The 27,556-nt window shown below is 43.3% G+C and overlaps 1 protein-coding gene across 1 annotated transcript in view; it reads right to left on the bottom strand.

Annotated features, from left to right (window-relative positions):
* CFAP61 (cilia and flagella associated protein 61) overlaps positions 1-27,547 on the bottom strand; it is a 250,046-nt gene extending 222,499 nt beyond the window's left edge. The window contains 6 exon segments of the mRNA XM_061435541.1: positions 9,292-9,418; positions 10,041-10,108; positions 11,735-11,811; positions 15,442-15,592; positions 21,019-21,169; positions 27,457-27,547. Coding sequence (XP_061291525.1) covers positions 9,292-9,418; positions 10,041-10,108; positions 11,735-11,811; positions 15,442-15,592; positions 21,019-21,161 — 566 coding nt within the window. The 5' untranslated portion in view covers positions 21,162-21,169; positions 27,457-27,547.
* Positions 27,548-27,556: the final 9 nt, after the last annotated feature.

Raw genomic sequence — 27,556 nt, 5'->3', positions numbered from 1 at the left:
TCAGGAGGCTTCCCTGGACAGGGAGGTGCACGTTGTTTCCTTGCCAGCAAAGAAACCGCTGCGAACGAACGCATAGATGGAAAGCTCATGCTCATGGGCTGTAAACGACGGCTGCAGCCCACCTTTGTGTTCGGGATACTGGCACAGCTTCCTCTCTGCTGCCTGAAGGCATCTGCCACAGCCGGAGAGGATCTGCATGATTAGCGAGACTTGAGAATGTGCCATTGGAAAAGGGATTCTGATGTCACTTTAAACACCATAAATATTGTATTTCTTCAAGCCTGAGAGTGCGTGCATATATGTGTGTATGCAGAGGGGGTGTCCCTGGTGGCTCAGCGGGAAAGAACCCACCTGACAATGCAGGAGATGCACTTTTGATCCCCTGGAGGAGGAAATTGCAACCCACTCCAGTATTCTTGCCTGGAAATCCCATTCTTGCCGGGAAATCCCATGGACAGAGGAGCCTGGAGGGCTACAGTCCATGGGGTCACAAACAGTTGGGCAAGACTGAGTGACTAAACAATATTCTTTAAGAAATCAGTGAAGACAGAAAAATTCAGAGAATCCAGTTTAGTGGTCGTGCTAAAGAATGCCGCGTATTTACTTAAACCAACCCCTAACACAACTGGTTTTAATTTGGAGTTGGAGAACCTACAGTAGCTGCCAACTTGGCACCCAGATTTTTCTTTTTATTCAGATGTGTGAAACAAAGCACCTTTTTCTTTCTAAGATCTCTTGTGACCTCTAGTGGTCTTCTCTCGGAGAATCAAATCCATCATTTCTAAACTGTATGTTCCATTCAAAACTTTAAAATGGGTTTTGGAACCCTTTAGCCTCTGCTCATTGGAAAATGTCATAATTTTAATAAGTTGTGGAGGACTTCGGGATGACTTCAAAGCACATTTGGGCCAACTAGAGGCTCCTGAACTTCCACCACTGCGATCTGATCTACATTGGCACATCTCTGCTCCAGTTGGATTGTGAACCAAATTCTATCTGCTGGGTCACTTATCAGGACCCAGGAAGACCAGTGGGGAAATTCCAAACTGCCCCACATATTCTTTTTGAATCCTTTAGTATATTTATCACTCAAACATCAGAATGTTTATTTACATGAAATTGCTTAGAAGTCAAGCTTAAGTGGATTCCTAAAAAATCATGAGACTATCAAATGCTTAATAAAAATAACTGCTTTAAAAGGTGAAAAGTTAAAAAAAAATAAAAAATAAAAATAAAAGGTGAAAAGTTAGCATTTTAAAAACACCAATCTTAAAAGTCCTAATTTTTTCATCTATTTTAAATAGCAATAATGCTGACCTAACTTAATTTCTGTTATTAGCAAAAAAAAGCAGTATTATATTAAGGAAACTTTAAGTTACTTTCAGTTCAGTTCAATTCAGTCACTCAGTCATGTCCGACTCTTTGCGACCCCAAGAATCGCAGCACGCCAGGCCTCCCTGTCCATCACCAACTCCTGGAGTTCACCCAAACTCATGTGCATCAAGTCGGTGATGCCATCCAGCCATCTCATCCTCTGTTGTCCCCTTCTCCTCCTGCCCCCAGTCCCTCCCAGTAGTGATCTCCTGTAGCATATTTGGCATCTATCGACCTGGGGAGCTCCTCTTTCAGTATCCTATCATTTTGCCTTTTCATACTGTTCATGGGGTTCTCAAGGCAAGAATACTGAAGTGGTTTGCCATTCCCTTCTCCGGTGGACCACATTCTGTCAGACCTCTCCACCATGACCTGTCCGTCTTGGGTGTAAGTTTCTTTACCACCCTGATTGACGGCACGATTATAATCCTTACCTCGGTAAGTACTCTCCCAACCCCGTGAGGACTTGAAAAAGGTAGGTTTCTTCCCAGAAAGCCCATTTCAATAGTTTCTACATCTGAGAACATCTCAAATCCACCAGCAGTGATGAATCAAGTCCATGATAGGTAATAAAGGTGTGTCTAGAAGCAGCTGTGCTTTCCTTCATATTTCATACAAAATACAGAACAGTAACTGTGATCATTAGTTTCTAAGTAGAAGGGGACACTACAGCACAATACAGATGAGTCAAAGAAATGGGACTGGGGATGATCACATCAGTATGCTGGCTCTGAATATGTTGCTAGGTAAACAGCAGAAGTATAATCATATCCCCAAACCCTTCACTGGTTTGTTGTCTTAAGGATTGTGTTCTTCACTATTAATTATCAGTGCAAGTAACAACAGATGATACAGATGTCAGAAAATAAATGTAGGGGAAACGAGAAATGAGGCAGCCTAAGTGGATGCGTGGCCGCACCCATCTGACTCCAAAATGGTTTTTTCCTGCATCATTAAGGAGGGAGCTTGTCCACATGAGTGCTGTTTCCAGATATCTGAAGAACTACGCCTGCAGGTGTCAAAACTCAAATTGGGACACTGTGGAGGGAAGACCTCCTAAGCTGTGCCACTGCCCCCACCTGCAAGCAAAAACACTAATTCTAACGACACCATAACTGCCTCTACATTTCAGTGCTACCCCCTAAATTCTCTTCTTATAAGCATCCCTCCCTCTCTACAAAGAACCCCGTCATCTTTTGGCCACCAGGACCACGTTCCTCTCGTGAACTGCTTTTGGCAGATTTTCTGGACAGCTCACTCTCAGAGGGAGGCTAAATAAGCAAGACCTCAGGGAAAAGGGAAAAGGGAAATGGGAGGTTTAGTTCAGGCCAAGGGGAAGGTCGGTGTTCGTAACACTCAAGTTTGCAAGAGTAAAAGGAAGAAAGGAAGAAGGAGGTGGGAAGACGAGAACTGGGGAGACCAGCTCCTGACCCCAGTTCCCGTATGCTCCTAGGAGCCAGCGCTGGGTGGGGCACAACCTATACCGGGTTTCTCGAGCCACCTGCGTCCCGAAGTGGCAGAAGCCGCATCACTGAGTTAGCCAAGATGCCACTTACTTTTTACACAATGGAAGAAACAGGTGATTTTTCTCCCCCATAATTCATTTATTTTGTAACTGGATGTTTTTACCTCTTAATCTCCCTCGCTTACTCCACTCATTCCCCACCCCCCCAAACAAACACCAGAAACAGGGGATTTTGAGATAGGCAGCTTCCGTACATGTCAATGTCAGCATTAGATTTATCTATAATTTTCCATTATAATAACGTCTTGATGAATATCTATGTCAAAAAAACATAAGCTTTAAAATTCCCCAAGGAAATAACAATTTGCACAATCCAAATTCCATATACTTTTCGTATACATTTTAAGAGAATTTAGAGTGTGGAGGTTTGGGGAGACTGGAAGAGGCATGGAAGCCCTGAGCCCTTCCCCACATCCTGCCTTGTGCATTTCGTCCATCAGCTGACATTTCTTTAATGGATATAGAATTATTCAATTATTACCATCTTTACAGTGAGTGTAGGTAGTTTGTGTTTTTCAGGGAATAGGAAACATTTTAGATGATTATATTTATCTAAACAATTCAGATAAGCATTTTATCTAAATTGTTGAATTTATAGAATTGAATCTTTTCAGTGTCTGTAAAGTGAAAAGTTTACAGTGAAAAGTTAAAGTTACTCAGTTGTGTCTGACTCTTTGCTACCCCACGGACTCTACAGTCCATGGAATTCTCTAGGCCAGAATACTGGTGTGGGTGGCCTCTCCCTTCTCCAGGGGATCTTCCCAACCCAGGGATCGAACCCAGGTCTCCTGCATTGCAGGCAAATTCTTTACCAACTGAGCTATCAGGGAAGCCCCTCAATGTCTGTAGGATCTGTACTAATATCACTTCTTTCAATCCTGCTATTGGTAGTAAGTCTACTCTCCTTTTCATTTTGCTTGATAAGTTTGGCTAGGAGTTCATCAGTTTTATTCATCTCATCTGTCTTTTAAAATGCCAAATCCAATGGTATCTTTTTTGTAATCAAATTATTTGATCTCCCTACAAATTATTTGATTTGCCACTTTAAGAGTCTTTGACTTCTGTGACTCTCTTCCAATTTTCTTTATTATTGTTAAGAGTTTCATCTTTCAAAATCCTGCTCTAATTCTCTGCTTTTTACTTTAAAATACCCCCCTAAACTAGACCATCTCTTTTGTTCTCACGATCTCCTCAAACTCTCTCCTCTACATATAGCACTATTATTTTTACCTTTGGTTAATGAATCCACCATTCCCCAGTTCAGATCAGTTGCTCAGTCGAGTCTGACTCTTTGAAACCCCATGGACTGCAGCACACTAGGCCTCCCTGTCCATCACCAACTCCCAGAGTATACTCAAACTAACGTCCATTGAATCGGTGATGCCATCCAACCATCTCATTCTCTGTCGTCCCCTTCTCCTCCTGCCTTCAATCTTTCCCAGCATCAGGGTCTTCTCAAATGAGTCAGTTCTTCACATCAGGTGGCCAAAGTATTGGAGTTTCAGCTTCAACATCAGTCCTTTCAATGAATATTCAGGACTGATTTTCTTTAGGATGGACTGGTTGGATCTCCTTGCAGTCCAAGGGACTCACAAGAGTCTTTTCCAACACCACAGTTCAAAAGTACCAATTCTTCAGTGCTCAGCTTTGTTTATGGTCCAACTCTCACATCCATACATGACTACTGGAAAAACCAAAGCTTTGACTAGATGGACCTTCGTTGCAAATAATGTCTCTGCTTTTTAATATGCTGTCTAGGTTGGTCATAACTTTTCTTCCAAGGAGCAAGTGACTTTTAATTTCATGGCTGCAGTCACCATCTGCAATGATTTTGGAGCCCCCCAAAATAAAGTCTGTCACTGTTTCCATTGTTTTCCCATCTATTTGCCATGAAGTGATGGGACCAGATGCCATGATCTTAGTTTTCTGAATGTTGAGTTTTAAGCCAACTTTTTCACTCTCCTCTTTCACTTTCATCAAGAGGCTCTTTAGTTCTTCGCTTTCTGCCATAAGGGTGGTTTCATCTGCATATTGAGGTTATTGATATTTCTCCTGGCAATCTTGATTCCAGCTTGTGCTTCTTCCAGCCCAGCATTTCTCATGATGTACTCTGCATATAAGTTAAATAAGCAGGGTGACAATACCAGTCTGTTGTTCCAATTCCAGTTCTAAGTGTTGCTTCCTGACCTGCATACAGATTTCTCAGGAGGCAGGTAAGGTGGTCTGGTAGTCCCATCTCTTTCAGAATTTCCCACAGTTTGTTGTGATCCACATAGTCAAAGGCTTTAGCATAGTCAATAAAGCAGAAATAGATGTTTTTCTGGAACTCTCTTGCTTTTTTGATGATCCAGTGGATGTTGGCAGTTTGATCTCTGTTTCTACTGCCTTTTATAAATTCAGCTTGAACATCTGGAAGTTCATGGTTCACATACTGTTGAAGCCTGGCTTGGAGAATTTTGAGCACTACTTTGCTAGCACGTGAGATGAGTGCAATTGTGTGGTAGTTTGAGCATTCTGTGGCATTGCCTTTCTTTGAGATTGGAATGAAAACTGACTTTTCCAGTCCTGTGGTCACTGCTAAGTTTTCCAAATTTGCTGGCATATTGAGTGCAGCACTTTCACAGCATCATCTTTTAGGATTTGGAACAGTTCAACTGGAATTCCATCACCTCCACTAGCTTTGTTAGTAGTGAAGCTTCCCAAGGCCTACTTAACTTCGCATTCCAGGATGTCTGGTTCTAGGTAAGTGATCACACCATCGTGATTATCTGGGTCATGAAGATCTTTTTTGTATAGTTCTTCTGTGTATTCTTGCCACCTCTTCTTAATATCTTCTGCTTCTGTTAGGTCCATACCATTTCTGTCTGGTCATAGCAAACACCCTCTTCCAACAATACAAGAGAAGACTCTATACATGGACATCACCAGATGGTCAATACCAAAATCAGATTGATTATATTCTTTGCATGCAAAGATGGAGAAGCTCTATACAGTCAGCAAAAACAAGACTAGGAGCTGACTGTGGCTCAGATCATGAACTCCTCATTGCCAAATTCCTACTTAAATCGATGAAATTAGGGAAAACCACTAGACCATTCAGGTATAACCTAAATCAAATCCTGTAGGATTATACAGTGAAAGTGACAAATAGATTCAAGGGATTCGATCTGATAGAGTGCCTGAAGAACTATGGACAGAGGTTCATGACATCGTATAGGAGGCAGGGATCAAGACCATCCCCAAGAAAAGGAAATGCAAAAAGGCAAAATGATTGTCTGAGGAGGTCTTACAAATAGCTGTGAAAAGAAGAGAAGTGAAAGGCAAAGGAGAAAAGGAAAGATATACCTATCTGAATGGAGAGTTCCAAAGAATATAAAGGAGAGTTAAGAAAGCCTTCCTCGGTGACCAATGCAAAGAAATAGAGGAAAACAGTAGAATGGGGAAGACCAGAGGTCTCCTCAAGAAAATTAGAGATATCAAGGGAACATTTCATGCAAAGATGGGGACAATAAAGGACAGAAATGGTATGGACCTAACAGAAGCAAAAGATATTAAGAAAAGGTGGCAAGAATACACCAGCCCCCACTAACCTTGCAAATCCTGCATCACCATCAACTCGTTCTCATTCTTCAACTTCTCTATACAACTGGCAACCAAACTGCACCCTCCATCTCAATCATTTCTTTGCATCTATGCAACTGCCTTGGTCCATTCCGCGACCTGGACCTCTGACTGGTCACTGCCTGAATTCTAGCCGGCATCACTCTTGGCCAGACTGTTCTGTGCTACTCCCCTGCAAGTCACTGACCACAGGAAAACCAGTTATTCTTTGACATACAGTCCACACCACGTCTTTCTTCAGTGCTCCCTGCTGGTTCCGAGTTGAAGTCTGCTCATTTCGGTTGCGTGCTTCCTCATAACTGCCCACCTGCCTAATGCTCTCTTGCCTTCATGCCTTTGCCCATCCTGTCCATCTGGCTGAACTCTGACTCATCTCCCCTGACTAGAGTCAGAGGCTACCTTCTCTGTGAAGCCTCTTTTTCATTTACATTTCCTCCACTGAGGTATAATAACATAGTGTAAAATGCACAGGTATTAAAAGTTGATGACTTCTGTCAGCCGCATGCACCCTAATCAATCCACAGAGCATGGTCTCCCCATCCTGTCCCTCCACCATACTCTTGCCTCTGCCAGAGGCATCTGTTGATCTGGCTTCTGCCATTTTGTACATCATACAAACAGCATACAGTCTTTGTTTCCATGTCTGTATTCTTTCACTCAGCATAAACTTTCTGAGCCTGGTCCATGCTACTGTGTATGCGTATGTGCTCAGTCACTTCAGTCCTGTCTGCCTCTTTGTGACCCCAAGAACTGTGCTCCACCAGGCCCCTCTGTCCATGGAATTCTCCAGGTAAGAATACTGGAGTGGGTTGCCATGCCCTCCTCCAGAGGATCTTCCCAACCAAGGGATTGAACCTACATCACCTGTGTCTCTTGCATTGCAGGTGGATTCTTTACCCACTGACCCACCTGGGAAGCCCACTACTGTGTATATCTGTAGTTTATTCCATTTCATTGCTGAGTAGTATCCATTGCACAGAGGGACTGCAGTTTGGTGGACATTTAGATTTTGGAGAGTCTAGGGGTGGTATGAAGCTGTCTTGATCCCTCTCTGTCCTTCCCTCCTCCAAGCTATGAAGCATTACAGCTTGTAAGTGGATCTGTCTCCCCCACTTAACTCTAACAATATTAGTAACAATGTTTAATTTCCTTGGGCACCTACATGTGATGGGCAGTGTGCTGAGTGCTTGATTTCTGTCAGTTCATCCCATCACTACAACAGTCCCATGTTGCATACAATATCTTCACATCCACTGACAGAGATGAAATCAAGGCCTGCAGAGGCCCGGTTCCTTGTTTAAGTTAACTCATCTGGAGAGGAGTAAAACCAAGATCAAGATCTACCTCTACCTGATGTCATTATTACAAATTCATGATACTACAAGCCTGGTAAATAGTAGGCTCTCCCTGAATGTTCAGCGCTGATTTTCTTTAGGATTGACTGGTTTGATCTCCTTGTAGTCCAAGAGACTCTTGCTTTTTAAAAATTGAGATTTTATACTTTCTAAAGAAACCGAGTACTTATCCAATATGGCAATGATGGGAATTCTCTAGCAATATAGTAGTTAGGACTCTATCCATCCACTGCAAGGGGCATGGACTCAATTCCTGGTTGGGGAACTGAGAGCCCGCAAGCTACATGGTGTGGCCAAACCCCACCCCCCCCCAAAAAAAACAGGAACTTTCCTGGTAAGTGGTTAGGACTTCATGCTTCCAATGCAGGGGGTGAGGGTTTGATCCTTGAAGCCTCTTTGTGGCTCAGACGGTAAAGAGTCTGCCTGCAATTCAGGAGACCCAGGTTCAATCCCTGGGTTGGGAAGATCCCCTGGAGAAGGGAATGGCAACCCACTCCAGTAATCTTGCCTGGAAAATCCCATGGATGGAGGAGCTTGGAAGGTACAGTCCATGGGGTCGCAAAGAGTCAGACATGACTGAGCGACTTCACTTTCACTTTATTTCTGGGGAACTAAGATCCCATATACAGTTGGGCAACACCAGAAACAAACAAAGCACATGAAAAAACACAACGAACAAACACAACCCATGAATATGGTGGGATTCCCCTAGCAGTCCTGTGGATGGGACTTGGCCTTCCAATGCAGGGGGCGCAGGTTTGATCCCTGGTCGGGGATCTAAGATCCCACATGCCTCCAGGCCAAAAGACCAAAACAAAAAGCAGAAGCAATATTGCAACAAATTCAATAAAAACTTTTAAAAAGCTCCACATCAAAACAAAAAGTCAAATATGGGGTCTGTCTTTAGAAACCTTTAAGAAGTAAAATCACAGCTTTGCTGACCACATGGCACCAAATGACTCTCAATCATGCATGCAATGACTCTCAAACATGCAATCCTATTATGTCATCAAGGGGAACTATAATCACCTCCAAATGAATGCAAGTTCCTGGGTATTCTAAAGCAATTTCATTCGAGCTATAATTACTTACAGTAAGAACTGGCGATTTTTAAACTCTCTGTAAGGTAACTGTTGGGCTTCCCAGCTGGCACTAGTGGTAAAGAACTCACCTGCCAATTCGGGAGACATAAGAGACGCGGGTTCAATTATTGGGTCAGGAAGATTCCCTGGAGGAGGGCATGGCAACCCACTCCAGTATTCTTGCCTGGAGAATCCCATGAACAGTGGAGTCTGACAGGCTACGGTCCATGAGGTCGCACAGAGTTGGACATGACTGAAGCTACTGAGCACGCATGCGTGAAGGTAACTGTCAGGGTAAAGGCTTAGGTAACAGGGGGCCTGGCACCAGTCTTACCTGGCTTTGCGGACGTGCAGCTGAGGGTAGTGGTTGTGCCTGTGACACACGTGCACGGCAAAGTCCTCATCATTCGTCAGGCTGGGGACATACCCCACTTGGCTGAACACGGTTATGAGAGTGGAGCCTGAATCCCAGAGACAAAGAAATGAGGCCTGGATTTACCAAGAAGTAACTTCACTTCTTGAGTGAAGTTTAAAACTTAGAGTGAAGTTTTCACTCTAAATGTGTTATTTTTTTTTTTTATTGAAGAATAATTGCTTTACAGAATTTTGTTGTTTTCTGTGAAACCTCAATATGAATCCGCCATAGGTATACATATGTCCCCTTCCTTTTGAACCTCCCTCCTGTCTCCCTCCCCATCCCACTCCTCTAGGTTGATACAGAGCCCCTGTTTGAGTTTCCTGAGCCACACAGCAAATTCCCATTGGCTATCTATTTTACATGGGATAATGTAAGTTTCCAGGTTACTCTTTCCATACATCTCACCCTCTCCTCCCCTCTCCCCACGTCCATAAGTTGATTCTCTATGTCTGTTTCTCCACTGCTGCCCTGTAAAAAAGGTCTTCAGTACCATTTTTCTAGATTCTGTATATATGTAACATGTGTTTTAATTGTTACAATCAGATGGGCATGTTATGTCTCAGGGACCTGGAGACCATTCTTATGTCCCATCCTCGATGCCCCATTTTAAGCATGAAATTCCTGCCTCAGCTCCTGGAGCTAGGACGTGGTGGAGGAGGCCTTACCGAGGCTCATGCAGGATGGCACGATGAGGAAGACAAAGTGCAGGTCCAGCACCGCCTTGAATACGGTCCTAATGAGGGTAAGAGAGGGTCGGGGTGTCAGCAAGGTGACCTCGTGAGCCACTGAGGTAGGAGACAGATGGGCCTCGGGGCCAGACAGCTGGTGTTTGTCAAGGGGAGTAAAATTCAAGCTGTGTCCCCACCCAGAACTCCAAGGACAAAGCTAGTGGCAGAAGCTGAGCTCTGCTCAAGTAGAGAGATAAGATGACCACTCCCGAGGTCAAGGAAAACTTCCCTGTTCCCACATGTGCAGGAAGCCTTCTAAAAGGGGGTCAAAAAGGGAACATGCACCCCAGGCCTCTACAGTGGGATCTATTTTAGAAAAAAGCTGCACAGGCATCTTGGGGAGGGTCCTAGGACCAATCAGGAATGAGGAAAGAAACAAGGTAATTGGCCAATTGTAAACAAAGATCTGGAAGGACTGCCCATTACAAGTGCTTCAAAGCACCTCTTTACTGCTCTCATTTAGGACCCCTCTCCGGGTACACCCCTGCCTTGTTTCTGCCTTCAATAAACCAACTGTTTCTCTGTGTGCTCTCCCACATGCTATGCTGCCCTCTTTAGTAACAAACTTTGTGCCTGTCTTTACAGCTTTTGCCTCCTTGAAACATTTCTGCTTTCACACAGGGTAAGAGCCCGGGTGACTTTGATTCTTAGCCTCCAGCCCCTGGGGGTCTGGCGGCTAGGATTCCTGGTTTTCATCCAGGCTACCCAGGTTCAGTTCCTGGGCAGAGAATGAAGTAAGATCTCTCCTCAGGACCACTGACTGCTGTGTCTCTGAGATCAGCACCTGAGTGAGGTACATGCCTTCACTACAAAAATGAGACATTCATAGATGCACCCGGGCGCCCTGCTCCCCACCGGCAAAGGGAGCCTACAATTCCTTTCTCTTCTCTGCTTTCCTCTGGATTCCAAAAGGCCCGCTTTTGTATCTGTTCCATGGAGGTGGCAAGAACCAAGGCACCACGTCCATGCAGTATGCCAGATTTCTGCTGAGATTAACCTTTGCCCTGGCATCTGGAGGTTCTGGTGTGACATTACAGAGGCCACCACCCCTAAATGTCATGGATCCACCTCGGGAACTCAGCGGGTCATGTTTCCCCATGACCTGTTACTCACGATGTTCTGCCGGTTGTCCTGTTAATAACGTGTCTCAGGATAAGACTGGGGACAGCTATTTTTACAAACATCCAAGCCTGTGACCTTTTTCTTTCCTTTCTTCCCCCAAATCCATGTTTTCCCAAAGGACGGTCCAACCTGTTTGCCTCCAGTGGCAGCAGTTAAAGGCATCCATTTAAAGGAAGGATTGTTTTCTTTCAGAAATTACACTGCTCTTCAGAGGAAATGCTTTACTAGAGCCAGAAAGCAAACTGAACACCACAAAGAATTAGGACCTTTAAAAATATTTTTAAACTATCTATCATGTATGTGTATGGCAAGTCTGCCACAACATTGTTTATCGGCTATACCCCCAACACAAAATAAAAAGTTTTTTAAAAAGCAACCTAAACTTTAGTTCAAAAAAATATCTCTGAACTATCCAGATACTTAAAGACATGATAGAGACAGGAGCAAGTCTTGTCTGTGATCTGCTACCAGCGCTCCACGTCACCGTCTGCCATGCTATGGCCACTCACCGAATAATCTCTTTGCAACAGCCGACAGAATACTCATCCACAGCCACAAAGAGGTGCATGAACAGTGTGTTCAGAGGCTGCAGAAGGAAACAGGACACGGTTAGAGGCTGAGTCAGAGCAAGGGGAAGGTGGGAGGTAGGGTGGGGGGAGGGTCTGGAGGTGGGCACAGCCCAGAGCTGCCAGGTGCTGGTGGATGGAACTTTGTGTCTAAAATGAGGAGACACCCAGGCAGGGTTCAAGCCACTTTCTGTCCTCCTAGCTTGGACTTGTTCACGGACATGGAGAGCCTCCGTTCGGCCCTTCCTCCTGCCTCATTGCCAGCTATGTGGCAGGGGCGCGCCTACAGGGGCGTGAAACCGACTGAGAACTGAGAACTCCGTGGTCTTGTCCTGGGCACCACTGCCTAGTGAAAGACAATGCTGGGGCTCCCGGGTCAGCAGCTGCTGCTCTATTCAAGTGACACCCGAGGGAAAGAGTCTCTCCCGAATTTCCAGGGTGGGAGGCAAATGCCCCAGTTATGAATCCGATGGCTTGTTTCGTTCCACATTCCCAGAGTCAGAATCTAACCCTACTCTCAGGATCCAGAGAACCTGAGAGGGAAAACAAAGCAGCAAAGATTCTTCTATGACTCTCAGGATGAGATTTTAGGGTTTTTAAAGAGCTCTGCCCCATAGCTTAAAAAAAAAATTCTATCAAAGTGTATGGTTCGTTTGGGGGCATCCCTCATGGCTCAATGGTAAAGAATCCGACAGCAATGCAGGGGACACAGGACACTCAGGTTCAATCCATGGGTTGGGAAGATCCCCTGGAGGAAGAAATGGCAACACACTCCAGTATTCGTGCTTGGAAAATACCGTGGACAGAGGAGCCTGGTGGGTTACAGTCCACACAGAGTCAGACACAACTGAGCCACTGAGCATGTAGTTGATTTACAATGCTGCATCAATTTCTCCTGTACAGCACAGTTGTATTGAAGGCTTCTGAACTGTTCTGTGCATCCCCACACTGGCCTGTTCGACTCTGTACCCCTGTGCTTACTGGCAAACCCTCAAATTCTGGAGATGATGCAAATGGGAGGTAGCTGAGTGGTGAAGGGAAGGCAGTGCCTGCACCTCAGTCCAGACACAGCAGCACTTCTGTGTCTCCTGTTTCCTGAGCAATTTCATAGGTGGGCCTTGGGTGGCCGCCGGCATGTCTGTGCCTTGGTCTCCCCTCCTGTTGGGTGGCACGTGCCCTCAGAACACTCTGAAGGAGCTTATCAGGCATAAAATGGTGAGAGAAGAATCATGAGTTTAGTTCATGAGCTTGAAAATTCCCCAAAGGTAAACAACACAAACTCCAGAATTCAGATATCACCAGGGACAGTGAGTGACAACGTAACGTCACAATGCGAGCACTTTCCGTGCACAGACTGGCCTAACCCCATGGCATCTTTTATATTCTGAACAGGACTTGGCTTATGGTACATGGCTTATCACTTGGCTGGTGTATTTCCCAAATTCTTTCTTCCATCAAGAATATTACAGTTCAATATTTATTCCTCAGCTTTAAGATAAAAATCATTATTTCATTTGCAGATACCCCTGGGGTAGATAATACATTAAGCCATAAGGGTCTATACCTATGCTAAACAATAGGAAGATAATTCAAGCCACAAATGCTAGGTACATATTAGATATATTTTTTAAAAAGGAGTAAACAGGTTAAACTAATTTTAATATGTTTTATTCAATCTATTTAAATTATTATCCTTTTAAGAAGCAGTCAGTATAAAACTTCTCAACAAGATATTTTACACTCTTCTTTTTCCTACTGAGAGTGTTGATGCCCAGAGTATGTTTTATACACATCAGTTCAGTTCAGTTCAGTCGCTCAGTTGTGCCTGACTCTTTGCGACCCCATGGACTGCAGCATGCCAGGCCTCCCTGTCCATCACCATCTCCTGGAGTTTGCTCAAACTCATGTCCATCGAGTCGGTGATACCATCCAACCATCTCATTCTCTGTCGTCCCCTTCTCCTGCCTTCAATCTTTCCCAGCATCAGGGTATTTTCTAATGAGTCAGTTCTTCGCATCAGGTGGCCAAAGTATTGGAGTTTCAGCTTCAGCATCAGTCCTTCCAATGAATATTCAGGATTGATTTCCTTTAGGATGGATTGGTTGGATCTCCTTGCAGTACAAGGGACTCTCAAGAGTCTTCTCCAACACCACAGTTCAAAAGCATCAATTCTTCAGTGCTCAGCTTTCTTTATAGTCCAACTCTCACATCCATACATGACTACTGGAAAAACCATAGCCTTGACTAGATGGACCTTTGTTGGCAAAGTAATGTCTCTGCTTTTTAATATGCTGTTTATACACATAGCTCATCTCAATTCAAACTAGCCACATTTCAGGTTCCCAGTAGCTGCACGTGGCTAGTGTACCATACAGGAAAACTCAGCTCTGACACTATTGAAGGAAGTAGTTGAAAAAGAAAACAATCTTAAAAGAACAAGAAGAGGAATAGAAGGGGAAAGAATTTATGAAGAATCGTGCTAATTTATAATTTTTGAGAAGGTAAAATCATGACCCTAATGCAAAGACAAAGTGCAAGTGTCAGAGATTGATTCAATGCATCAATTCAGGAGGCAACCAGCGAGATGGTTAAAAACAAAAACAACAACAACAAAAAGTGATTCATTGCACTTGAGAAGCTGTCTTCTGGCAGTTTAATGAGGAAATTGTTAGAAGATTGCCTGGCTAGATACAAAGAGTTCCTGTCCTGCAGGGTCAGAAATGGTGACCTTTGAGGTTATCTCTTCCACCAGACAGAAGTGACTTACATCTCAAATGGACCCAAATCTACAAGCTAATCACTGCTCCTGAAGAACTGGAAAACAGCTCAGTCAATAGAAAATCAATCAAAGGTACAATCCCTGACCGAGCAGATCTTTTTGGCCTATTTCCAAGTTTGAGATCACTTTCCTGACAGTGGGGACCAGGACAGCACAGGGTGGTGGGCAGAGGGGACCACAGGGGATGAGGGGGAGGTGGAATCTGGATGGACAGATGCTGGGTAGCCAACGTGCTGGCTGGGTGTGTTTGTGTGTATGCTCCAATCCACCCCTGCACGCGACTGCCGTTCCCCAGGGCTCTGGGGACACACTCTTGAACTCCATGGTCGCAGCTTCTGACTCTCCCCAGCAGCTGGGACTGGACGTGGGCCTGGCTCTGGAAGCCAAGGCAGGGTCAACTCAGGCTGGGCACCCCTCCCAAAGCCCCACTTTCCTGGGACCCCCCGACCGGGCTCCCGTGGGTTCACAGGGTGTCCTGCATCTGCAACTGAAAGACATCAAATGAGCTAGAGCCCACAAGGGCGCTTTAAAAATTAAAGAGCATGACTTGAACCTGAGACTCTGTTGCCAGTATTTCAGGAGCAGATGGAGTAAATGGCAGGTGCCTACCAGGCAGGTCAGAGACTTGGGAGCAGAGTTCTGCTGCTCCGCTAATTCCTTGCTCCCCCAGGTCCTCCTCAGAGGCCTTTCGCTCCCAGACTCCCCTTCCCTCTCCACCACCTATGTTTATGTCTGTCTATCATGATGTCACATACATTCTGTCATGACCTTTAAACTGCTCAGTCTGAAAACTGAGGCGATCCACAGGGAAACACAGGACTTCCCTCGGAAATTCAGGCTGTTCTCACAAATGACATGCGTGGTCACTCACTGTGCATGGTATGTCACTGTCCAGCTCCCGGAACACGGACACCCAATCATCCTGCGTGGCAATATTCCAGTTGGGGTAATCCAGGAAGGTGGCCTGGGCCATGATCTCCTCTTGGTCATTGTGGAGGGTGATGGCAAGGTTTGCTTTCTCCCTGTGGAAATGGTTTGAATTGCACACATGAAGAAGGTACCAACCGTGAAAGGAAGAGGTGTCATTTTCTCCTACCTTGGGCTCCTGGAGTTCAGCACCCGCTGAGTCAGGTGTGACAACCTTTCCAAGAGGTGGCAGCAATGAGGCAGCATCTGTGGAACATCTTTCAGGACACCTGGCGCTATCAACCACATCTCTACAGAAAGTTACACTTCCTGAGAAAGGTGCTACATCTATGATATGAGATGCCCAGGATCCTCCCTTGGAGACGGGTGGGGGAAACATCAACTGCAGACTTCTGCACACTCTCCATGTTGCCAGCTTCACCGTGCTGGCCAAAACACACGTTTAGGATGGTCAACTGACCCCTGTGAGTCTCTCACACACGTGCACCTCCTACACATCATTATTATCTTTAAGCCAGTTCATTTTTGGCTACAATGAGTCTATTTCAATAACAAGTTTTACATTACTATCATAAAAGGAAAACCAGTATCCCTTCCTATAAGTAGAAGCTATCTATAAAAATGAAGATAGAACATTTAACACAAAAATTGCTCTACATAATTGGAGTCAAATCACTTGAGTCAAATCTGGTACCACCAGAGCTGTGGGCACCTTAAGGAGCCACTGCACTTGGGACATCAATCTCAGCACCTCTAGCCACCATCCCCTCTCACAGGAAGTCACAACATTTAGCCAGAGGGGACTCCCAGCAGGGTGCCCTTGGCCCAAGCTCTGCAGCTGGCTGCCCTCAGGTATTGAGAACACGGGATCCACACAGGACGTTCATTAGCAGGAGGGGCAGCCCCCCAGATTCTCTCATCTAATTCACTGAAGCCTCTGCCCCTCATTCTACTTCTGCAGGTCTCCCTCCAGCTCCTGTCCTCTGGGCTCCCCTGCTCCGGGTTCCCAGAGCCATGACCTATGACTTCATACTGAGTCTCGTCCTCACTCTAACCAGGATGAGAATGGTCAAAGGTGCAGGACCATTGACCTTGACCTTGATCAGGACCTTGATCACTGAGCATCAGTAATGGCAGTGATGAAGGTGGTAGAGGAGAAAGTGGGCAAGACCTGGGACCAGGCAGCTACCATCCCTTGAGTGAAGGAAAGGAAAGGTGTTCCTGGAATCCCAATTAGAATCTGAAATTCACTTATCCATGGGAACCTAGGGTGGTGGTGGTGCTCTGCAGCACAATTAGCACAGTGCTATACCGCACACACAGTATAGATTAAATAGGCTTTTCTGGGGTGGCCTGGGAAGCCAGCCACCAATAACTTTATTTCAATGGGAAAATGCACTGCAGTTTCCAAAGAGCCTGTTTGCAAAAAGTAACTTTGGCAGCAAATCATTTTATATATACAATTTCCACTTATTACTGCTTAGCGAATAGGTCCTCTATAGGACAGATAAAAATCATTGTGGGAGTGAAAGCAGGAAAGGAGGGATAAGGTAGAGGGAGGTGTGTGCCTTTAAAGCTGGTTTAAAATTATCCTTTGTAATAAGCCAAATCCAAGCCAAAGGAGCCCTTAAAAAATACACAGACACAGACACAGACACACACACACACACACACATACACACACACACGTGTGCACACTTATGTATTTCATCAAAACATATTAAAGTTCAAAGATGTTACCAGCAATAGAAATCAGAGTTCTTTCCATTAGAGCAGTGCTTCATTTATTCAATAGGTTTCAGGAATTTAAGTTCAGCCAGTACTCGTTTTAGTTAACTGTATTTGGTGAAAATCTGGTTGGAAAAGGGTTCCCATTTTCTGCCTCGTTAAGTAGTGAAACAAGGCTTCATGTCCCTTTTTCCCCCCAATACTTCAACTTTAAACCCCTCTGTGATTTTTTATAACTTAGGTATGTCTCATATGTAAAACATGACTGCTCTTCGTTTCATTCTGTTTTCAGCCAATCTACTCATCTTTATATTTTAACTGAAGAATTTTGTTCAGATACATTTATTTTGATTACCGATATACAGAATTTTTTTCAATCTTCCTATTATTTGTGATTTTAATGTGTTCTATGCTTTCTGTTTCTTTTTTCTTCCTCTTTTCTTGCTTTTAGATTCTGGTTTCTTATTAATTTCCTGTTCAATTTTCCCCTCTATAGATCAGCAGTTATAATCTCTACGCCTATCCTTTAATGATTATACTAGCCCAAGTTAACATGTATTTCTAACAAAGTCTTTACCCTCTGTTCCAGTTATCAACTGACATGTACCAAACCAGCCCTAGGCTCCAAACAGCGATTTTATATCATCTCTCATGGTTCTGTGGGCTAGCTGGTTTTGACTGAGCAGTTTTTGGTGGAGGTCTCTCAGGTGATGGCAGTCAAGTGGTGCTAATAGCTGGAGTCCGCTGAATATCCAACGTCTAGAACGGTTCCACTCACACTGTTAGCAGTTGGTGCTGGTTATTGGCTAAGAGCTCGGCCAAGGCTGTCAGGAGAGACACCTGCATGTAGCCCTGTGACTTGAGCCTTTAACAGTGTGGCATCTGGGTTCCAAGAGGGAGCATTTCAGAGAGCAGGGGGAGCTGTAGACTTCTTACAGTCTAGACTTGAAGTCATAGAGCATCCCTGTTGCTGATTTCTATACACAGGGCCAGCCCTTACTCAGGACAAGAGGAGACTTGAAAAGGACTTGATGGGAGGGTGTGTGGTTAGTGGGAGGGAGGGGGAACACCTCTGAATACTAGCTACCACACCCTCCTCCTCAACAAATCCTTAAAACTACTTTCTATTTAATCACATGACGCCCAATTTATCAGCTATTTTTGTCCTGCATTTTATCTCATTATTTATATTTTATAATTTACCATTTATAGTTAGTATCTATATTAGATTAGTCATTGTTAATGTTACTGTTTCATACAAGCTAGATTTTTAAAAATATTTATACATATTTTTGTTTACTTTCCTTCTTTTATATTGGGTTTTTCCAGCAGAGATATTTTTCCTTCTGCTTAGAGTATGTTCTGAGGAATTTCCTTAATTCAGAGTCTACCAGTAAAGTAACTGATAAACTAGTTTTTATCTAAAAAATTCATTCATTTTTCCCCTAAGTATTGAAACATTGTTTTACTAGGTATAAATTCTAGTTTGATGTTATTTGCTCTCCAACATTTCACTGTCTTCTGGGTACCATTGTTGCTAGTAAGAATTATCATTAGACTAATTTTTAGTTGTTTGCAGGCAACTTCTTTTTTCTCTACAGGTATTTTTCAGATTTTCTCTTTAGCTTTGGTGTTTTGCTGTTTCATTATGATGTGGTTAGTTGTAGAATTCTCTGTGCATTTTTTCTATTTGGAATTCATTGAGTTTTCTGTAAGAATGTGTGCTTTTCAACAATTCTGGAAAGTTCTCAGCCATTATCTCTTCAAATACTGACTCTTCCACTTTCTATTATGTCCTTCTAGATGTCTGATCATACCTAATTGTTAAGTATCCCATTTTTATGTTTTGTCTCTGTCTCTTTGTACTGAATTCCAGGTAATCTATTTTTATTGATCTTCCAGTTCACTACATCTGTCTTTACCTGTGTCTATTATGATGCTTAATTCATCTACCGAGCTTTTAATTTTAACTCTATTTCTTTCTAGATGGTCTATTAGACTTTTTCAATACTCATTTTTCATTTTATGGTCTTTTAAAACATACCTTTTCACTTTAGACATAGTATAGTTATTTTATATTCTGTGACTTAATATCTGAAGTCTTTGAGTCTGATTCTCCTGTATAGTTTTTGTCTTTGATTTTCACTAATGGTGACTGTCTCCTTGTGTATTTGTGTTGTGATTTTTAGCTGTGAGTTTATGTTCCTTGGAACCTTATCTGTGAGTATTATTTGAAGTCTAAGCTGAAGCTCCACCCTTTCAGACCTGATCTGCATTTATTTTAGCAGTCTCCTAGATACAGTACTAACCTGTAACCACTTTTAATCAAATTTTCCACTGCCTTTACTTTATTCAGTCTATGGGCAAATTAACTTAGTTTTGGTTGTCTGAAAATGCATCCATTAATTAGGAAGTTTTGAAGCTTTTGCAGGGGAGCTTTATCCCTCCCCCCAACCCTTTCATTCATGCTGAGGTTGAAATGGCCAAGTTTCCTTACTTTTATGCAGTGGGTTTATATCTCCTTCATCCCTACAAATAATATAATTTTATACAAAGAAGTCTAACACTTCCCTCCTTAAGTGTAGGGAGTATTTAACTTCTGTTCCTTGCAAACCTGTCAAAACAGAAGTGTGAGGTTTCTAGAATGTAGCAAAAAATTCTCAAGGAGAAAGTGGCATGGGTTCCTGCTATTGTCCTGAAGTTTCTGATTTCATTCTGACAACTTGTGTGTGCATGTGTGTGTGTGTGTGTGTGCATATCAACATGTTTCCATCCAGAGGACATCATTAAGGTGTTTAATCCACAACAAGGCCAAAAAAAAGAAATAATTTCATTGGTATACGTATTTTTAAAGCTTTTATATATATTGCCCTACTACTCTCCAACAAAACTATGCCAAATTTACATTACATTCGTCAGTGTGGTGATCAGAAACTGTAAATTTTAATGTCTTAGGCTGGCCTAGTTTAAACTTTTCAATTACACTTAATCTGAAGCTTTATGAGATCCAAAATACTGCGCTATCTCTTAACATGCTCAATCAAAATAACAAGGAGCTGATTATAGGATATTTGTATGTGTTAGTCACTCAGTCATGTCCAACTCTTTGCGACCCGATGAACTGTACCCCACCAGGCTCCTCTGTCCACTGATTTTCCAGGCAAGAACACTAAAGTGGGTAGCCATTCCCTTCTCAACCCAGGGATCAAACCCGGGTCTCCTGAATTGCAAGTGGATTCTTTATCATCTGAGCCACCAGGGAAGCCCTATATTCATATTATAGTGCCCCAAAACAAAACAAAACAGGGAGAAAAAAAGACATTTTCTTAAAAAAAAAAAAACTATGCCTAATTCAAAGTTTAGAAGAACAGATCAACAGAAGTGGCTGAGAGCACATTCAGGCTTTGTCACTTACTAATTGCTGGACCTTGAGTGGGCCTCCACTTTCTCATTTGTAAAAATGGGCATGATGGTGGCTACCTCAGAATTAAACAAGACAATGTTGGCAAAGCACGGAGTCTGAAGGAAAATAAATTCTCAATATTTGTAGCTAATATTATTAACTTGCTTTCAAGTGACTCTACTGGTAGGTGAGGCAGCCGAGATTTGAACACAAGTTTGCCTGAATCCAAAAGCTGTGAGAAATCTTTCCAATTTTTATGTTTGTTATAGGACTTAGTGATGGTTGTTCCCAGAGACCTTCTGCTCAGGAGGGCAGACTTTCCTGCTGTCTGTTTCCTTGCCATAAGCCCCGTGAGGACAAAGGAGTGGAGCCCCTTGGCTACATACTTACAGAAGATAGATGATATTAAGATTTCCAAAGAGCTTCTGGGTAAATTTTCTAATGAGGTTTTTGATACAATAAATATCCTGTGTCTCTGTTCTTCGGCAATGTACCACTTCAACTTTTCCTCTTGGAGAAGTAAGTACTGACATTTTTGATCCTGTCCCCAAAAGAGAGAAAAACAGCCCACTGTTAACCTGAGATGATGAGCCAGTCTAGCTACGTATTTACAAAAATGGGACATTCCTTCAGTCTTTGTGTGGTCAGGGTGAGCACAGTTGGTGGGATACATCTCCCCTGGGAATAGGCTATGACAACTGTCCCCCAAAACTAGCTGACACGTGTCTCTCCAGGAAAATGAGGTTTCTGAGAACTGGCCTGGTTAGAAGTGACTGCAACGATATTTTTTGTTTTCCACAAAGCTGCTTTAAAAATATTCAAGCAATAGGACTGAAGAACATTGAAAGGAATTTACTGATTCAGGGTCCTCATATCTGATCAGTCACTGTGGTCAAGAGTTAGAGGGGAAATACAGACACTGCCCCCTGTACAAACAGAGCTCCCCCAAACCAGAGCCCAAAGGGCGGCAGTCCTGGGGGATATTTTGAGGTTGAAAGAGTTGCTGTTAGTCAGTTAAGTTGGACTCTTTGCAACTCCATACACTGTAGCCCACCAGGCTCCTCTGTCCATGGGATTTCCCAGGCAAGAATACTGAGCCACTTCCTTTTCCAGGGGATTTTTCCAACCCAGGGATCAAACCCACATCTCCTGCTTGGCAGGCAGATTCTTTACCACTGAGCCACCTGGGAAGTCCTAAGGTGAGAAGAGGTCTGTGGCCAAATAAGTGTAAGAGACGTGGCTGGCAAGGAGCTTCCACCCACGAAAGTCTCTGGGAAGCTCCAGGATAAAGTTGCAGCTTTCTCTGTAGACCGAGCCTTCCCCACAGCCATTCTGAGAAGAATCTCTAATGACAGCAATGGCGGAGAGTCTCACGTTGGGAAAGACACGCGGGAGATGCTACTGACAGAACAGCAGGCCCAAGACGAGCTCCATCTGTCTCGATGTCTAGGGGCCTCAATGTGTATGTGTCTCCTCCTCCCTCTCTTTCCTTTCCTCCCTCCTTCCTTCCCTTCCTTTTTCTTTTTTTCCTGTTTCCTAAGGGGAAATACCTTATTATGGTCTAAGCCAGTAAGCTGGAAAACAGGGAAGTTAATTTTCGCCATCGCATTGTCTCTAAGAGCAGTGCGGAGCATTCCCAGCACCCCGGAAGGTGGCCCCATCCACAGGTAGTCACCATTCTGACTTCTATCTCATAGTGCCCTTGGCCATTTTTTGAACACTATATAAATGGAATTACACAGTGTGCACTGCATTCTTTCAAAACACAGATTGTATCATTTGACTTTTTGCTGTTGGCACCCCACTCCAGTACTTTTGCCTAGAAAATCCCATGGATGGAGGAGCCTGGTAGGCTGCAGTCCATGAGGTTGTGAAGAGTCGGACACGACTGAGCAACTTCACTTTCACTTTTCACTTTCATGCACTTGAGAAGGAAATGGCAACCCACTCCAGTGTTCTTGCCTGGAGAATCCCAGGGACGGGGGAGCCTGGTGGGCTGCCGTCTATGGGGTTGCACAGAGTCGGACATGACTGAAGTGACTTAGCAGCAGCAGCAGATATATTCTTGCACAAATTACATGATGACTGTATTCCAATAAAATTTTACTTATGAACACTGATGTTTGACTTTCACATAGTTGAGTGTATCCTGAAATGTTCTTTTGGTCTTTTATTCAGTTGTTTAAACATGTTTTTGTTTTTTTTTTAATTCTTAGCTTGTGGGCCACATAAAAAATAGTTAATGTGTTGAATGTGGCCTGTAGACTACTGTTTCCCAACTACCAGAACAAGTATTTCAAAAATACAGAGGCAAAAATAATCACTAAGTGAGAGTTCTATATCTAGCTGAATAATCGTTTAAAAATCAAGGTGATATAAGACAATTTACTACAAAGAAATTACCATTCAAAGAACCCTGTTGAAAGAACTAGGACAAGATGTATATCAGGAAGAAGAAAATTAAAATCAGAAAGGAATAGAATACAGGATGAAATGTTGAGGAGAGAAAAGTAAATGAGAAGATATATCTATATAGGCATTGACGGTCAGGAAAAAAAGTAATAATGATGATAAATCTTGCTTTAGAAACAACAGCTGGATTGAATTACCACACAATAAAAACTTGTGAGATGGAAGGATGACAATCAGAAATGAAACATTCTAAGGTTTGAGAGGCAGCTATAAATGATTAAACTTTGTCAAATCAATTGCATATAGTTACAGATTTAAGGGAATTCACCTAAGGTAAATATCTTTTTTTATTTTAATAGCTATTTATTTATTTCCATAGGTGACTTCTCTTTATGGCGGTTATATAAAATCTCATTCATCTAGAATTTGAAAAGTAAAGTAAAATAAATAAATGAAAGAAAAAAAAAGAAAAGTGAGACAACTTTTAAATGTTTAAATAATAAAATGGTGATATAGAACTATGGCAACTGTTTTTATATTGGTTACGAATGACTTCCATTTGAGAAATCAGCATAAAAAGCTTTTTGAAAAAACTATCTGCAGAGGTAGATGTGATAGTTCTACATACTGCTGCTGCTAAGTCGCTTCAGTCATGTCTGACTCTGTGCGACCCCATAGACGGCAGTGTTTTGAATGAAAGAGACATATATGTGAGCCACATACACAATTTACAAGATTTTTCTACTTTTTGAAGTAGTGTTTTTAGTTCAGAAAAAGTAAAATATGATGTTGCTTATATGCGGAATCTTAAAAAACGGTACTGCTGCTGCTAAGTCACCTCAGCTGTGTCCGACTCTGTGCGACCCCAGAGACGGCAGCCCACCAGGCTCCCCTGTCCCTGGGATTCTCCAGGCAAGAATACTGGAGTGGGTTGCCATTTCCTTCTCCAATGCATGAAAGTGAAAAGTGAAAGTGAAGTCGCTCAGTGTCCCACACTCAGCGACCCCATGGACTGCAGCCTTCCAGGCTCCTCCGTCCATGGGGTTTTCCAGGCAAGAGTACTGGAGTGGGGTGCCATCGCCTTCTCCGAGTTCTACATACATAAATACATAAACAAGAGACTTGGCAGCTGTCAAAAATCTCTTAACCAATGAACTAACAAGCCATGTAAAGACATGGAGAAATCTTAAATGCATGTTACTAAGTGAAAGAAGCCAGTCTTCAAAGGCTATACACTGTATCATTCTAATGATATGATATTCTGAAAAAGACTGCTGATAGTCTGAAAAAAAAAAAGTAAGTGGCTTCCAGAAGAAAATGGGTAGGGAAGGATGAACAGGTGAAGCAGAGAGGATTTTTAGGGCAGTTAAACTGTTCTTTCCCCTGGAGGAGGGCATGGCAACCCACTCCAGTATTGTTGCATGGAGAATCCCACGGACAGGGGAGCCCGGCAGGCTACGGTCCTTAGGGTTGCAAAGTGTCAGACATGACTGACACAACTTAGCACCAACTGTTCTTTACCATTCTGTAATGATGGATACATGACATTGTATTTTTTGTCAAATCCTATACACTGTACAACATCACAAATAAACTCTTACATTGGATGATAATGACGTGTGATGTGACAATGTAGGTTCATGGACTGTAACAAATGCAGTACTCTGGTGGTGGATATTAATCATGGGGCAGCAAGGGGTGGACGGGGCAGCAGAAAAAGAAATTTTTTGTACCTTTCATTCAATTTTCCTGTGAATCTAAAACTGCTCTAAAAAATCAAGTTTATTTTTAAAATTTCTCTTAACCATTTGTGTGCACATAATTTTTCTGCTTCTGAAGACAGATTAGGTATTTACGGAGCACTTTACATAGATTATTTAACTTATATGCAGAGTACATCATGAGAAACACTGGGCTGGAAGAAGCACAAGCTGGAATCAAGATTGCTGGGAGAAATATCAATAACCTCAGATATGCAGATGACACCGCCCTTATGGCAGAAAGTGAAGAGGAACTAAAAAGCCTCTTGATGAAAGTGAAAGAGGAGAGTGAAAAAGTTGGCTTAAAGCTCAACATTCAGAAAACGAAGATCATGGCATCCGGTCCCATCACTTCATGGGAAATAGATGGGGAAACAGTGTCAGACTTTATTTTGGGGGCTCCAAAATCACTGCAGATGGTGACTGCAGCCATGAAATTAAAAGACACTTACTCCTTGGAAGAAAAGTTATGACCAACCTAGATAGCATATTGAAAAGCAGAGACATTACTTTGCCAACAAAGGTCTGTCTAGTCAAGGCTATGGTTTTTCCTGTGGTCATGTATGGATGTGAGAGTTGGACTGTGAAGAAAGCCGAGCACCGAAGAATTGATGCTTTTGAACTGTGGTGTTGGAGAAGACTCTTGAGAGTCCCTTGGACTGCAAGGAGATCCAACCAGTCCATTCTGAAGGAGATCAGCCCTGGGATTTCTTTGGAAGGAATGAAATAGTTGGGCTGAAATAGTTTCAGCTAAAGCTGAAACTCCAGTACTTTGGCCACCTCATGGGAAGAGTCGACTCATTTGAAAAGACTCTGATGCTGGGAGGGATTGGGGGAAGGAGGAAAAGGGGACGACAGAGGATGAGATGGCTGGATGGCATCACCGACTTGATGGACGTGAGTTTGAGTGAACTCCGGGAGATGGTGATGGACAGGGAGGCCTGTCGTGCTGCAATTCATGGGGTTGCAAAGAGTCGGACATGACTGAGCAACTGAACTGAACTTAAATAGATTTTTTCTTTAATCCTGGTGAAATAGATATTATTTGTCATATAGTTAAGGACTAAAGACTTTGATTGTGTGGATCACAACAGATTGTGGAAAATTCTTAAAGAGATGGGAGTATCAGCCCACTGTACCTGTCTCCTGAGAAACCTGTATGTGGGTCAAGAAGCTTACTGGACATGAAACAACTAACTGGTTCAAAATTGGGAAAGGAGTATGATAACACTGTGTATTTTCACTCTGCTTATTTAACTTCTATGCAGAGCATATCATGTGAAATTCTGGGCTGGATGAATCACAAGCTGAAATTAAGATTTCCAGGAGAAATATCAGTACCCTCAGATAAACAAATGATACCACTCTAATGGCAGAAAGTGAAGATGAACTAAAGAGCCTCTTGATGAGGATGAAAGAGGAGAGTGAAAAAGCTGGCTTGAATCTCAACATTAAAAAAACATGGCATCCAGTCCCATGACTGTGTGGCAAATAGAAGGGGAAAACGTGGAGGCAGTGACAGATTTTTTTTTCCCCCTTGGGCTCCAAAATCACTGCAGGATGATAACTGCAGCCATGAAATTAAAAGATTCTTGCTCCTTGAAAGGAAAGCTATGACAAACCTAGACAGTATATTAAAAAGCAGAGGTATCACTTTACCAATAAATGTCTGTATGGTCAAAGCTATGGTTTTCTCCATAGTCATGCACAGATTTGAGAGCTGGACCATAAGGAAGGTTGAGCACGGGAGAATTTATGCTTTCTAGTTGTGGTGCTGGACAAGCCTCTTGAGAGTCACTTGGACTGCATGGAGATCAAACCAGTCAATCCTAAAGGAAATCAACCCTGAATGTTCATTGGAAGGACTGAAGCTGAAGCTCCAATACTTTGGCCACTAGATGCAAAGAGCCAAGTCAGTGGAAAAGACCTGATGCTGAGAAAGACTGAAGGCAAAAGGAAAAGGGGGTGGCAGAGGGTGAGATGGTTAAATGGAATCACTGACTCAATGGACATAACTTTCAGCAAATTACAGGAGATAGTGGAGGACAGAGAAGCCTGGGGTGCTACAGTCCATGAGGTCGCAAAGAGTGGGACCTGAATTCGCGACTTAATAACAACAAAAGTTAAGCGCACTGGCGCTAAGAAAATTGACATTAAGACACAATGACAGAAAATTTTAAATATCTGTTTATCTGATACTATTTAAGATTGATATATTGTTTATCTGATATTATAAGGCTGGATTATTTGCTAGTACTCTGATTATTTATTTTCACTTTTTTCTGTGTATCTGGCTTTAAAATTCCTTCAGTTACTTTCAGTTATAAGCCATAGAATTATTTGGTCACACTGTCCAGAAACCAAGGGGCAGTTGACCATTCTGGACTACACAGCCCAGAACGCACCCCAGCTCAGGGCGGCCGAGCAGCTCAGCAGCTTGCCGCTAGGCATGCCAGGAATGGTAGTTTTCTACCCGACCCCCGGCCTCGAGCATCCGCACGGGAGCCGGGTTCCTGTCCCCTTGCGGGATACCCCGGCTTCACGGATCCACCCGTCCTCGCACGGTCATCCCAATCCCAGAGGCGACCTGATGATGAGCCCCTGACGCCCCGGATTCTGCCCGCCTTAGGCCGGCAGCCAGCACTCCTCACCTCACCTGCAACTCCAGAGAGTCCCGGGCTCCGAAGAGGACGCGCAGCCCGGTTACCACAGAAACGACGTTGACTCCGTCACGGCGCGGGAGAGAGGTCAAAAGT

Source organism: Bos javanicus, chromosome 13 (genome assembly GCF_032452875.1).
Source record: "Bos javanicus breed banteng chromosome 13, ARS-OSU_banteng_1.0, whole genome shotgun sequence".
Taxonomy (NCBI): Eukaryota; Metazoa; Chordata; class Mammalia; order Artiodactyla; family Bovidae; genus Bos; species Bos javanicus.
Note: the sequence above shows the minus strand (reverse complement) of the source record. Positions and strands in the feature narration are given on the sequence as shown.